The sequence below is a fragment of the Pseudophryne corroboree genome, chromosome 1, assembly GCF_028390025.1.
Source record: "Pseudophryne corroboree isolate aPseCor3 chromosome 1, aPseCor3.hap2, whole genome shotgun sequence".
In the NCBI taxonomy this organism is placed as follows: domain Eukaryota; kingdom Metazoa; phylum Chordata; class Amphibia; order Anura; family Myobatrachidae; genus Pseudophryne; species Pseudophryne corroboree.
This window is the reverse complement of record NC_086444.1, coordinates 856,841,306-856,855,608: the sequence shown is the minus strand read 5'-3', so window position 1 is coordinate 856,855,608 and position 14,303 is coordinate 856,841,306. Positions and strand designations below refer to the sequence as shown.

The following is a 14,303-nucleotide window of genomic DNA, read 5'->3' as shown; positions in this document are numbered from 1 at the left end:
TAAAAAACCTAAGCTAAACTTTTTCTAAGCAGCTCTTTAGGAGAGCCACCTAGATTGCACCCTTCTCGGCCGGGCACAAAAATCTAACTGAAGTCTGGAGGGGGGTCATGGGGGGAGGAGCCAGTGCACACCACCTGATCTGGAAAAGCTTTACTTTTTGTGCCCTGTCTCCTGCGGAGCCGCTATTCCCCATGGTCCTTTCAGGAACCCCAGCATCCACTAGGACGAGAGAGAAATAGTAATAAAAAGTCTAGCGGAAATAAAATAGCAAAAGGTCATACCATATGGTACTCTGGTGGTTCCATTCGCTACAGAGTCAGATCCAATAGCAGCTTCAGTGGTAGAGCTAGTAAGAGGAACAACACTTTCATCATTTCCCTTTGCACCAGGCAACTCTTTGAAGACGGCAGCATCTTCATCTTGGATTTTATCAAGGCTTTCTTCCGATATGCGCGATAGTGCCTCTTTCTTTAGCCGACCTGCAAAAACATCAAGCCATGCAAATCCATTTATATCAAAGGAATATATACAAACGCCTGTCAATGATATTAACAATTGTGGCATGATGAATTAGACAGACGCTGAGAAGCAAAAACAAACTAACCACATTGCACAAAGTATAAATATATATACCCAGAAGAATACCAAGTCATATTTTGTAACTGCTTGTGGTACAGATGGACCTGATAATGCTCCAATAAAGAACTGGACGTAGGTCTGTGAATGTTCTAATGCTCTTTTCTGGCTAAATGGGAATTCAATTAGGTGCGAACAAACATCGGGAGTGAAAAAAAAACAATAGTTTTTCGTGATTTTTCCAGATGTTTCTCAGTTCTTATTTTCAGCCAATCCAATTTAGTCGCCAGAAAAAATAAAAATAATCAGAAAATACACAGGTTTCTGCCTGCCACATATAAAGAGATATATTTTCGATATTTTGGTCATGTGCTACTTTAAAATAAATTACATTACAGTCCAATATTCTATACAGATGTGTCCACTCACATCTAGCCTCCCTGTATGTTAAACAGCCCTTCTAGTCACGCCATGCCGTGGTGTGAATCGGTAGAGCAGAGCGTCTTTATGTGCAAATTTTTCCATAAACATGCGTCTTATTTGCAAAACTATGCGAATAGGACGCACAAGTGGCTTATTCTGATTAAAATGATATGTGGCATGCCAATATTCTATGGGCCACTGTATCTGCACATGACATGGTACATTAGTGTTATCTTAGAAAACTCTAATATACCATTTCGTATACAGATACAGCTGCATTAGCACACAGAATATAGGCATGCCACATATTTTAATCAGCAGAGTATGCTCGTGTGCCCTATTCGCATAGCAATGCGAGTAAGACGGCATAAAAGACGCTTAACACTAACAGATCTGTCACCTCACTCACGCCAGGCATCTCCCACTATGTGGCCTATTGAGGCAAGATGTATGACGACACATCTGTATATTGTAATAAGAATGGTTATATAGACCACAACATGCATATGAAACTTATCATGGATTTTGGAATGACTGGCTGTATATACCAGAAACATAGTGGGGGGCATTCAAATGTTTGAAAAGTGGGTTGGGTGTGTTTTTTCTTGTGTATTAGATAGGAAAAAACAGACACCCAACTGACTTTTCAAACATTTGAATTCCCCCCAGTAAGTAATTTTTTTCCCCATACTTTGATATTATTACAACAACAACAACATTAATAAATACACTTAATGAATTCAATGAGGATAGGTAAAAACATGCATTTCCCATTCATATATTAATAGTTGAAGTTGGGGATTACAGAAGGGGAAACTGCATACAATAGTCCATTCTAAGGACAAAGCCATTTCTTAGTCAAAGAGACTGTATTCGTCATATCTGGTTTAATAGCTTACTACGGCATTTTAAGATTAGAAACAATGCTTAACAGATACAGAATTCCTGGGATGGGCAGTTCTGTGCAAAAAACAATATTATTGCTATATTTCATAAGAACATGATGAAGAAAAACATACTTGCTATTTTCCTTCTCATCCAGGGACATACAAAAAACCACACTAATAAAGCAAATAGAATAGCAATTCCTATTGATATAAGAGCTGTGGCCCACACTGGAAAGGTCTGCATTCCGAGTACTGGGAAGAGAAAAGAAACAAAAAACACATGAAATGATCCTGGTCACTTATATAAGACACACACAGCTATATGTACATATTCAGGTCTGAAAGTTACCTTAGCATAAAGAGGAGTAAAGGGGGATAAACATGTAGTGATTTTTGCTTAATTTCTAAGCCATTTGACTAGATTGCTTAGAAATGAAGCACACATCGCTCCGTGTGTATGCCCCATAGGGATAGCGATGTGCGACGCTATCGCCGGTTCTAGATTGACCTGCATGCGGGCACAATCTAGTCAGATCGCTCACTTCACCGCTGGGTGAAGTGAGCATCCACCCCTGCTCCCCCCCCCCCCCCCCCCCTCGAGCTGTGTGCCGAGTGTTCTGTGACAGATTGCTCAGCACACATCTCCCCGTGTGTACCCCCCTTTACAGTCCAGTCGCTTATTTATAAACTCATGTATACCGCATGTAAGATCTGTGCACCAGAGTAAAAAAATGTAATCTTGTAAAAACAACAAAACAGGTTAATGGAGCAGCATGTAAGTAAAATGGGCTTTGATATACGACAGGAAAAATGGATGAAATCTGATGTGTTTCAGGGATATGTTTCGAACAGGTTTCTAATAGACTTTTGATATGTTAGGCTTTTAACAATACAACTTATTCTGATGCTAGGGTCTAAAATTTTAAATGTGTTAAACATTTAGACTAATATAGTGGGAAGTAGCCCACATAAATCCATGTATTCTATTTTAATGAGATTTTCAGGCATTGGTTAGCAACTGACAAGCAACTTTGTGATGCAAAATGATTTATTTGATGACTTTACACCCTATTAATCGTTTGTTAGAAACCATGGTCTGATGAAGAATTAAATGCCAATGTGCTGTTACTCCTCTGCATTGCTTGCATGGAAAAAGAGGCATATATTTCCCACATGAAGAGTTGTCCACGCCTCCAAAAGTGCACAGTTTCATACTCCTGATCATTTTCAAGGCACACTTACTACAACCTACAATTGGTGCAATTAACACAGGTTTGTTTTTGCTTCTGTCCAACTCTGCATAGCCTATAATGCTGCTAATACACCCTCATGTACATAGCGGTCCTCAATTGTCAGGTAATTTGTCCAAGATTAAGAGAGTTTTAAACTGCCAGTAACAAAAACGACTTACACAAGTTATTTCAAACCATGCAAAACAAACGCATTCCATCTGTGTTTATCAATTATTATACTAGTTTGTAGGCCTTCCAATGCATTGAAAGGAGCAGATATGGAACAAGCACAAAGTTACAATACCGGGCACTTTACCACTAGAAAAATGGATTCTTAGGTCAGGATGTAACGATGTCCGTGTTATACCGACATGCGGGTTGCCGGACAAACTCAGATGTTTTCTTAAGGAGCAGTCATTTACAAGGAATAACCACACCCAGGTTCGGCTGGCAACCCACATGTCAGGTGGGTTTGGACGGCATTACACCCAGCCCCTGGTGTCCAATCCATTAATGTGACGGGTAAGCACAATATACTTCATTTAATAGGTTTTTGCTGAATTTCTCAATAAGAGACTTTTTGCCTAGGGGTGAGGTGAATAAAATGGCTTAAACCCTAGTTTGGGAACCACTGGTTTAGTTGACACCCAGTATAAAGAATGAGAAAAAAAAACAGCAATTTAGTGTAACGTCAAGTTATCCTTTATACTGTAACTAATACTACACTGAATTAATCTCTGCTCTTTAGGAAAGATACCTTAAACATCTACATTAAATGTACAACTGTTACTCACATGGCGCCCCCGTGTATAATATGGAAAATGCGTTAATTCCTATTGTAGCAGCATAAAATATTGGGAGTGCCTGTAATCCATTGGGCACTGGATCTTCCTGCAAAATGAAGAACATAAGTTTATTAATGTGTGCCATACATAATACTTAACCACTTACCTGGGATGGCCGCATCAGATGCGAGCATGCCTGCAAGTGCTTTATCTGCCTCCCTTCACTCTTCCCCTACTGATTGCCGTGCTGCCGATCACTGCTGATTGGTCAGCACGGCAGGACCCCCCCCCTCCAGCAGCGGCAGATAATAGCAGCCGCTGGGGAAGTGTAAATTAGCTCCTCGTGTACATAGAGGCTGTCCCGGCTTTCAAAATAATAGCCGCGATGGTCACAATGTTCCCTATTGATGTTTAGATATTTGGGAGGAAAATATTTTTAAAAAAAATCAAGAAAGGCTTTTTTTTTTTTTTTTTAACTAAAATAATTTTGGATAGGGTTAAATTTATGTTCTTCACCTAATTCACTTGTAAAAAACCCCGACAATTTCGGAGCGGTTTTTGGGAAAAAAATTTGTCAGTTAAGTGGTAATCCAAGTCCACATTATTCAACACAAGTAGAGACCTCCCTCAGACATCAAGTCATTCGACAAATGTGCTATATGGGCTCTATCTTACAGTAGATAAATAACCACACAAATGCCGATTGCAGTAAGTTTCATTACAATGCTTAATAGACTGATTATGTGAACCAAATAATGTCATCACTATCTTCCGGTGTTGCCAGTTTAACTGTTTTTCACAGTTTACATTTAAATTGTTAACTTGCACTGTTTTAGTATAGTGTTCATCCCTATTCTACCCTATCAAGACTTGGGGCAATATGTAATTGCCTGCAAGGTGCAGGTTGTTCGGGAATTTCTGTGAGTCTGCCCGTAATTTTAAAGTGGCAAACATTTACAAGGCCAAACAGACTCTTAAGATGAACTACAGTCTAACAGCAGACAATTTCTGATTGGTGTAAAACTGCACCACCTGTAGCCCAAAATAAGACCAAACTAATCATTATCTGTGAAAACGGCAAATGTGGTCAGAAGGACATCGACCTGTGCAGGTGTTAAAACGGAAGAGAGCCAAGAGGTTGGAAATGCCGATTGAGTAAATAACACTAATCTTTATAGTAGCTACAACTGCTTGAATAGTATATGTAACCCTCATGAAAGGAAAATACGGCAGTAATATCAATACAGTAGTGTACTTTACCAAACTGTTTTTCTCCCTATTCAGCAGCTGGATCTTAAAAGCAGACTTATGCCGGCCATACATCAACAAGTCTACGTTTTTCCCTCCAAATTAACGACTTTCAAATCCACCAATATGTGTCCATATATTGCTGACATTTTCAGTGCTCTGCAGATTTTTTTCATACAAAGATATGAGAATCATGAAAGTGCCCATTTTTCTAGTAAAATACTAACTGCAAATAGGATGATAGTCACCATACACTACCAAACTAAAAGCACTGACCGGTTGGTGAAATCCAACATGTTGGACAACCGGATTTACCATTTCCAATCCGATTTAACAATCAGTGAACCCTATACATTGGAAAAAAATTGATCGAGTCCTCTGCGAAATGCAGAATTTCCCCAACTCCTTGACAATGCATGGGCCCAATCAGACACATGTGCTAAGCAGTATACTCCCTGGCCAGTACTGACAGGGGTGAGAGCATTGAGCACATTGCCATTTGAAATAAGATCTAAAGAATAATTTAGTTACTAATCTCCAGATTCCATTTTGGCCCTGAGCTACAACTTCTTAATTAAATGCAGCAAATTCAGTAAAAGTATATAGCGCCGACTAAAATACAGCATTCTAAGATAGGTTTTCTGAAATAAATAGTTGTGCAGGTTTGGATTTACTCGGATTTCAAAACGTCATCTTATTGGCTATCCAGCTGTCGTGTTTTGGATAGCCAATAAGAAAAAATCCATGTAAATCTGAACTTGCGCTAATTTACCGTTAAGAACAGAGTAAATCCGAACCCGCATACCTTTACTGAAATATACATTAAATCCACTCTAGCTAGAGAGGGGACGATGGAGATCATAATACAGAAAGTACCATCATAGACTAAGTAAAATCACAACTGAATATATTATTTGAGGTTTAAGTAAAATAAATGTAGTAAACTCTGCGCAATGGCAGGTTCCAATACAATCACGTTTTATAAAGCAGCCTAATGTTTACATCTAGGTAAGTTGCCAAGTAAACACTGTACAGCATGTGTGCCTATCACGTGCTGTGCCACTTCTTTGTACTGACTTTCAGCAAACAGGACTGTTCTCTTACAAATGTATCTGTCATAAAGACTTCTTGTACAACCGAGTAGCTAAAACAGCCCCTTGCCACCAGAGTTTCTAATGTAGGAGAGATGCACAGAATAACTATGCAGAATAGAATCACCCAGCATATGAGCATCTAAAAAAAAAAAAATATAGTACTGCAGAAATACTGCCACTAACGGTATAATAATACAGGTTGAGTATCCCATATCCAAATATTCCGAAATACGGAATATTCCGAAATACGGACTTTTTTGAGTGAGAGTGAGATAGTGAAATCTTTGTTTTTTGATGGCTCAATGTACACAAACTTTATTTAATACACAAAGTTATTAAAAATATTGTATTAAATTACCTTTAGGCTGTGTGTATAAGGTGTATATGAAACATAAATGAATTGTATGAATGTACACACACTTTGTTTAATGCACAAAGTTATAAAACATATTGTCTAAAATTACCTTCAGGCTGTGTGTATAAGGTGTATATGTAACATAAATGCATTCTGTGCTTATATTTAGGTCCCATCACCATGTTATCTCATTATGGCATGCAATTATTCCAAAATACAGAAAAATCCCATATCCAAAATACCTCTGGTCCCAAGCATTTTGGATAAGGGATACTCAACCTGTAGTAATAATAAAATTCTGAATATTATGTACCATCTATGCGCCAATGTAAAAAACACCAGTGTTCACGCTAGGCTGTTTTAAAAGATTTTTTAAAGGGCAACATGTGCCCTGCAAAAACAGCCTGCCCGATGTCATGCTGCCGCTGCGTGAATAAATGCCGTGCATGTGCTATTTACAAGAGCGGGAGAGCTTGGGGAAAGCCCAGCTGGGCATACCCCGATTAGTGACATTGAGGGGGCCGCAAGGCCCCTAAGATGGCCGCCCCCCCCCCTTTGAGCGTGTGCGCATGTTCTGCTGCGGCACCTATGCGCTCTGCCTGCATCCTAGCAGACACACTACACCAGGGTAACAATTTGCGACCAATTCTGCACAACAGGAGAACAGCTAATCAGCAGTTATTCTATGTAACTGGGTGAGTCTTAGACGCTGCTGGCTAATCAGACAGGCCATTGGTCATAATTATCAGCTGCTGGCAACTTGCACCAAAGGACGAGTCACCTTCAGACAGGAACATTTGAGCCTTTTATATTGGGTCACATTTTATACAAGCTTAATACAACACTCTCTAGCGCAGTAAACCATTTTTACACCGAAAGAGTAAAAATGTGTCCGCCTTCAGGACAAAAGGAGTACATAGGAAACTGGTGTGTATTTGCGTGTTAAAAAAAAAAAAAAATCCAGGGAAAAGAAGCCACAATTAACACTTACAGTATGTCTAACTCTAAGTGAGATCCTACTTGAGGAAGTACTCGCGACACAGCTCTGAATGTCACACATTAATAAAGTGAGCCACCTCATAATAAAAAATTAAACCCCTAATGTTTTCATTAGGTCTCCATTAAAATATTTGTTCATAAAAGTTTGAAAAAACTGCTGCAAAACCACCCAGTAAAACATTGTAGTGCTGCCCCCAACAGTCATTTACCAGTTTTATCTAGTTTCCAACAACAAAATCTCTTTACTACGGTTTCAGATTGGTCCACCCATTCATATCACCCCAGAACTGTAAGAGTAGCTCTTGGAAAGGAAAGTGTATGTGACTAGCTAGTACAGTGAGAGCACTGCACAAATCTCCTTTTACTATGTAATAATTCACCTTTAATAGAAGCGTAACTTAAAGTAAAAACATCAGCAATGAAAACTAAGATAAACTTCCTCGTGTCATAGAAGTTCAGATATTATTTAAACCAACTGATGGCCAGACGTTTGACGACCCTGAACATGTGATCATTTAGAGTCAAAGGTGGGGGAATTAAATTGTGCCATGCGCCCCCTACTGGCCTTCTATAGTTTTGGGTGTCTATCAAAGAAATTGTTGCTCTGATCAGATGTCCATTAGCATTTTACGTATATCTGAAAGCACTGATTTAAACGCGCAAAGCGACTAAACCCATCTAAAGATTTCTATTGGGTGTCTAAAGTCCGGGTTTGGGCACTCAAGCTGTCCAAACTGCAGGCTTCTCACACATTTTTTTCTCACACCTTCGGAGGCTACGAGAAAAAATGTGACTGCCGCAGCTAATAGGCGCCTGATCAGAGCAAGAACTGAATTGCTCTGATATAAGCAGACAGCAGCGGGCGCAAGGCATAATTGAATTCTGATAATGCTACAGGATCTCTCGCAGGATGCAACATGTGCATGTTCTGCCAGTGCACGGACTAGTCCCACTCTAATAATCATTCTCATGAATATTTATAGCTGTGTAGAACAAGACTAACTTCATGCTGACATGTATGTGTACATAGAAACTACATAAAGTATTTGTAATACACAGTAAATCTACCATTTGTCAAGTTGTATGTGGTCTGTTTAAATGTGCACTTGTGTGCAGGCGACTCGCCAAAATTAAGCCTAACATATTGCAAGTAGATTATTTTATTTTTATTAACATTTTGCAGTGCATCAAGGTTTTATTTATACAATTTTATAGCAATTGTAAAAAAAAAAATGACACCTTAATTATGTGTTTTACCTTGTTTAAGATGAAATACTTAATCGACATAAAGAGAGCACCAGACATCAGACCAGAGAGCAGTGGTGAAATGAACCAAGAGGCAACTGTAATGGAGAAGTAAGAGCATCATATTTAGAATTCATAATTTGCTGATGTTCCGACTTGGTGAAGAATAAAAACACTGAAGACAAATTTATAGAATAATGGCAGCACCATGCAATCAAATCCAGCACACTGACTAATAAACATGCAGGGTTATAAGTCAGGTATAATGGCTGATTTCTATAAATCAGTACATGAGAATCTATATGTTACTTGCGTAATCATTTCCAGTGCAATATACAGATGTAGTCATGCGGCATGTTGCATCATGGCATGCTGCATGGCGTGTCAGGCTGCAACTATTCACAGCCGGTGATCACTTCATTAGTGGAGGGATCGCCGGCTGCGAATAGTCGCAGCCTTGCACGCCACGTAGCAAGCATTGTTGCAGCATGCTGCATCGCAGCAAAGATGAGCACAGCTACATCTGTATGTAACAATACAATGTAGGCCAATTTAAAGTCTTAAAAATAAAAATAAGATTTTACTTACCGATAAATCTATTTCTCGTAGTCCGTAGTGGATGCTGGGACTCAGTCAGGACCATGGGGATTAGCGGCTCCGCAGGAGACAGGGCACAAAAATAAAAGCTTTAGGACTAGGTGGTGTGCACTGGCTCCTCCCCCTATGACCCTCCTCCAAGCCTCAGTTAGGATACTGTGCCCGGACGAGCGTACACAATAAGGAAGGATTTTGAATCCCGGGTAAGACTCATACCAGCCACACCAATCACACCGTACAACTTGTGATCTGAACCCAGTTAACAGTATGACAAACGTAGGAGCCTCTGAACAGACGGCTCACAACAATAACAACCCGATTTTTTTGTAACAATAACTATGTACAAGTATTGCAGACAATCCGCACTTGGGATGGGCGCCCAGCATCCACTACGGACTACGAGAAATAGATTTATCGGTAAGTAAAATCTTATTTTCTCTGACGTCCTAGTGGATGCTGGGACTCCGTCAGGACCATGGGGATTATACCAAAGCTCCCAAACGGGCGGGAGAGTGCGGATGACTCTGCAGCACCGAATGAGAGAACTCCAGGTCCTCTTTAGCCAGGGTATCAAATTTGTAAAATTTTACAAACGTGTTCTCCCCCGACCACGTAGCTGCTCGGCAGAGTTGTAATGCCGAGACCCCTCGGGCAGCCGCCCAAGATGAGCCCACCTTCCTTGTGGAATGGGCCTTGATAGATTTAGGCTGTGGCAGGCCTGCCACAGAATGTGCAAGTTGAATTGTGCTACAAATCCAACGAGCAATCGTCTGCTTAGAAGCAGGAGCACCCAGCTTGTTGGGAGCATACAGTATAAACAGCGAGTCAGATTTTCTGACTCCAGCCGTCCTTGAAATATATATTTTCAATGCCCTGACAACGTCCAGCAACTTGGAATCCTCCAAATCGCTAGTAGCCGCAGGCACCACAATAGGCTGGTTCAGGTGAAACGCTGAAACCACCTTAGGCAGAAACTGAGGACGCGTCCGCAGTTCTGCCCTGTCCGAATGGAAAATCAGATATGGGCTTTTATACGATAAAGCCGCCAATTCTGACACTCTCCTGGCTGAAGCCAGGGCCAGTAGCATGGTTACTTTCCATGTAAGATATTTCAAATCCACCGATTTGAGTGGCTCAAACCAATGGGATTTGAGAAAATCCAAAACTACATTAAGATCCCACGGAGCCACTGGGGGCACAACCGGGGGCTGTATATGTAGTACTCCTTTTACAAAAGTCTGGACTTCAGGAACTGAAGCCAATTCTTTCTGGAAGAAAATCGACAGGGCCGAAATTTGAACCTTAATGGACCCTAATTTGAGGCCCATAGACAATCCTGTTTGCAGGAAATGTAGGAATCGACCCAGTTGAAATTCCTCCGTCGGGGCCTTCCTGGCCTCACACCACGCAACATATTTTCTCCAAATGCGGTGATAATGTTGTGCAGTCACCTCCTTCCTGGCTTTTACCAGGGTAGGGATGACCTCTTCCGGAATGCCTTTTTCCCTTAGAATTCGGCGTTCAACCGCCATGCCGTCAAACGCAGCCGCGGTAAGTCTTGGAATAGACACGGTCCCTGCTGAAGCAGGTCCCGTCTTAGAGGTAGAGGCCACGGATCTTCCGTGAGCATCTCCTGAAGTTCCGGGTACCAAGTTCTTCTTGGCCAATCCGGAGCCACGAGTATCGTTCTTACTCCCCTTTGCCGTATAATTCTCAGTACTTTTGGTATGAGAGGCAGAGGAGGAAACACATACACTGACTGGAACACCCACGGTGTTACCAGAGCGTCCACAGCTATTGCCTGAGGGTCTCTTGACCTGGCGCAATACCTGTCCAGTTTTTTGTTGAGGCGGGACGCCATCATATCCACCTTTGGTTTTTCCCAACGGTTCACAATCATGTGGAAGACTTCTGGATGAAGTCCCCACTCTCCCGGGTGTAGATCGTGTCTGCTGAGGAAGTCCGCTTCCCAGTTGTCCACTCCCGGAATGAACACTGCTGACAGTGCTATCACATGATCTTCCGCCCAGCGAAGAATCCTTGCAGCTTCTGCCATTGCCCTCCTGCTTCTTGTGCCGCCCTGTCTGTTTACGTGGGCGACTGCCGTGATGTTGTCCGACTGGATCAACACCGGCTGACCCTGAAGCAGGGGTTTTGCCAGGCTTAGAGCATTGTAAATCGCTCTTAGCTCCAGTATATTTATGTGAAGAGACATCTCCAGGCTTGACCACACTCCCTGGAAGTTTCTTCCCTGTGTGACCGCTCCCCAGCCTCTCAGACTGGCATCCGTGGTCACCAGGACCCAGTCCTGTATGCCGAATCTGCGGCCCTCTAACAGATGAGCACTCTGCAACCACCACAGAAGAGACACCCTTGTCCGTGGAGACAAAGTTATCCGCTGATGCATCTGCAGATGCGATCCGGACCATTTGTCCAGCAGATCCCACTGAAAAGTTTGTGCGTGGAATCTGCCGAATGGGATTGCTTCGTAAGAAGCCACCATCTTTCCCAGGACTCTTGTGCATTGATGCACAGACACTTTTCCTGGTTTTAGGAGGTTCCTGACAAGTTCGGATAACTCCCTGGCTTTCTCCTCCGGAAGAAACACCTTTTTCTGAACCGTGTCCAGAATCATTTCCAGGAACAGCAGACGTGTCGTCGGGGTCAATTGAGATTTTGGAAAATTCAGAATCCACCCGTGCTGTTGCAGCACTACTTGGGTTAGTGCTACTACGTCCCCCAGCTGTTCTCTGGACCTTGCCCTTATCAGGAGATCGTCCAAGTAATACGCCTTTTCTTCGCAGAAGAAACATCATTTCGGCCATTACCTTGGTAAAGACCCGAGGTGCCGTGGACAATCCAAACGGCAGCGTCTGAAACTGATAATGACAGTTTTGCACCACGAACCTGAGGTACCCTTGATGTGAAGGGCAAATTGGGACATGCAGGTAAGCATCCTTGATGTCCAGGGACACCATAAAGTCCCCTTCTTCCAGATTCGCTATCACTGCTCTGAGTGACTCCATCTTGAACTTGAATTTTTGTATGTACAGGTTCAAAGATTTCAGATTTAGAATAGGTCTTACCGAGCCGTCCGGCTTCGGTACCACAAATAGTGTGGAATAATACCCCTTTCCCTGTTGTAGGAGGGGTACCTTGACTATCACCTGCTGAGAATACAGCTTGTGAATGGCTTCCAATACCGTCGCCCTGTCTGAGGGAGACGTTGGCAGAGCAGACTTTAGGAACCGGCGAGGGGGAGACTTCTCGAATTCCAACCTGTAACCCTGAGATACTACCTGCAGGATCCAGGGGTCCACCTGTGAGTGAGCCCACTGTGCGCTGAAATTCTTGAGTCGACCCCCCACCGCCCCTGAGTCCGCTTGTAAAGCCCCAACGTCATGCTGAGGGCTTTGCAGAAGCCGGGGAGGGCTTCTGCTCCTGGGAGGGAGCTGCTTGGTGCACTCTCTTACCCTTTCCTTTGCCTCGGGGCAGATATGACTGTCCTTTTGCCCGCTTGTTCTTATAGGAACGAAAGGACTGCGGCTGAAAAGACGGTGTCTTTTTCTGTTGGGAGGGAACCTGAGGTAAAAAGGTGGATTTCCCGGCTGTTGCCGTGGCCACCAAATCCGATAGACCGACCCCAAATAATTCCTCCCCTTTATACGGCAATACTTCCATATGCCGTTTGGAATCCGCATCACCTGACCACTGTCGCGTCCATAAACTTCTTCTGGCAGATATGGACATCGCACTTACTCTCGATGCCAGAGTGCAAATATCCCTCTGAGCATCTCGCATATAAAGAAAAGCATCCTTTAATTGCTCTATAGTCAATAAAATACTGTCCCTATCCAGGGTATCAATATTTTCAGTCAGGGAATCCGACCAAACCACCCAAGCACTGCACATCCATGCAGAGGCGATGGCTGGTCGAGTATAACACCAGTATGAGTGTATATACTTTTCAGGGTAGTTTCCAGCCTCCTATCAGCTGGATCCTTGAGGGCGGCCGTTTCAGGAGACGGTAACGCCACTTGTTTTGATAAGCGTGTGAGTGCCTTATCCACCCTAGGGGGTGTTTCCCATCGCGCCCTAACCTCTGGCGGGAAAGGATATAATGCCAATAACTTCTTTGAAATTAGCAGTTTTCTATCGGGGTTAACCCACGCTTCATCACACACTTCATTCAATTGCTCTGATTCAGGAAAAACTACAGGTAGTTTTTTCAGACCCCACATAATACCCCTTTTTGTGGTACTTGCAGTATCAGAGATATGCAAAGCCTCCTTCATTGCCGTGATCATATAACGTGTGGCCCTACTGGAAAATACGTTTGTTTCTTCACCGTCGACACTAGATTCGGTGTCCGTGTCTGGGTCTGTGTCGACCGACTGTAAAGGGCGTTTTACAGCCCCTGACGGTGTCTGAGACGCCTGGACAAGTACTAACTGGTTTGCCGGCCGTCTCATGTCGTCAACTGATTTTTGTAACGTGCTGACATTATCACGTAATTCCATAAACAAAGCCATCCATTCCGGTGTCGACTCCCTAGGGGGTGACATCACCATTACCGGCAATTGCTCCGCCTCCACACCAACATCGTCCTCATACATGTCGACACACGCGTACCGACACACAGCAGACACACAGGGAATGCTCTTATCGAAGACAGGACCCCACTAGCCCTTTGGGGAGACAGAGGGAGAGTTTGCCAGCACACACCCAAGCGCTATAAATATATAGGAACAACCCTACAGAAGTGTTGTTTCCTTTATAGCAGCTTAATATAACAATATCGCCAAAAAAGTGCCCCCCCTCTCTGTTTTTTTACCCTGTTTCTGTAGTGCAGTGCAGGGGAG

General features: G+C 42.8%; 1 protein-coding gene across 3 annotated transcripts in view; it reads right to left on the bottom strand.

Moving 5' to 3' along the window:
* The window catches only part of SLC20A2 (solute carrier family 20 member 2), a 172,510-nt gene that overhangs the window by 35,645 nt on the left and 122,562 nt on the right, over nucleotides 1–14,303 (bottom strand). For all 3 annotated transcript variants that reach the window (XM_063919968.1, XM_063919969.1, XM_063919967.1), the window contains exons 4-7: nucleotides 8,857–8,942; nucleotides 3,913–4,009; nucleotides 2,019–2,138; nucleotides 282–479 (exon numbers count right to left, since the gene is read on the bottom strand). In XM_063919968.1, coding sequence (XP_063776038.1) covers nucleotides 282–479; nucleotides 2,019–2,138; nucleotides 3,913–4,009; nucleotides 8,857–8,942 — 501 coding nt within the window. The remainder of the gene's footprint in view (nucleotides 1–281; nucleotides 480–2,018; nucleotides 2,139–3,912; nucleotides 4,010–8,856; nucleotides 8,943–14,303) is intronic.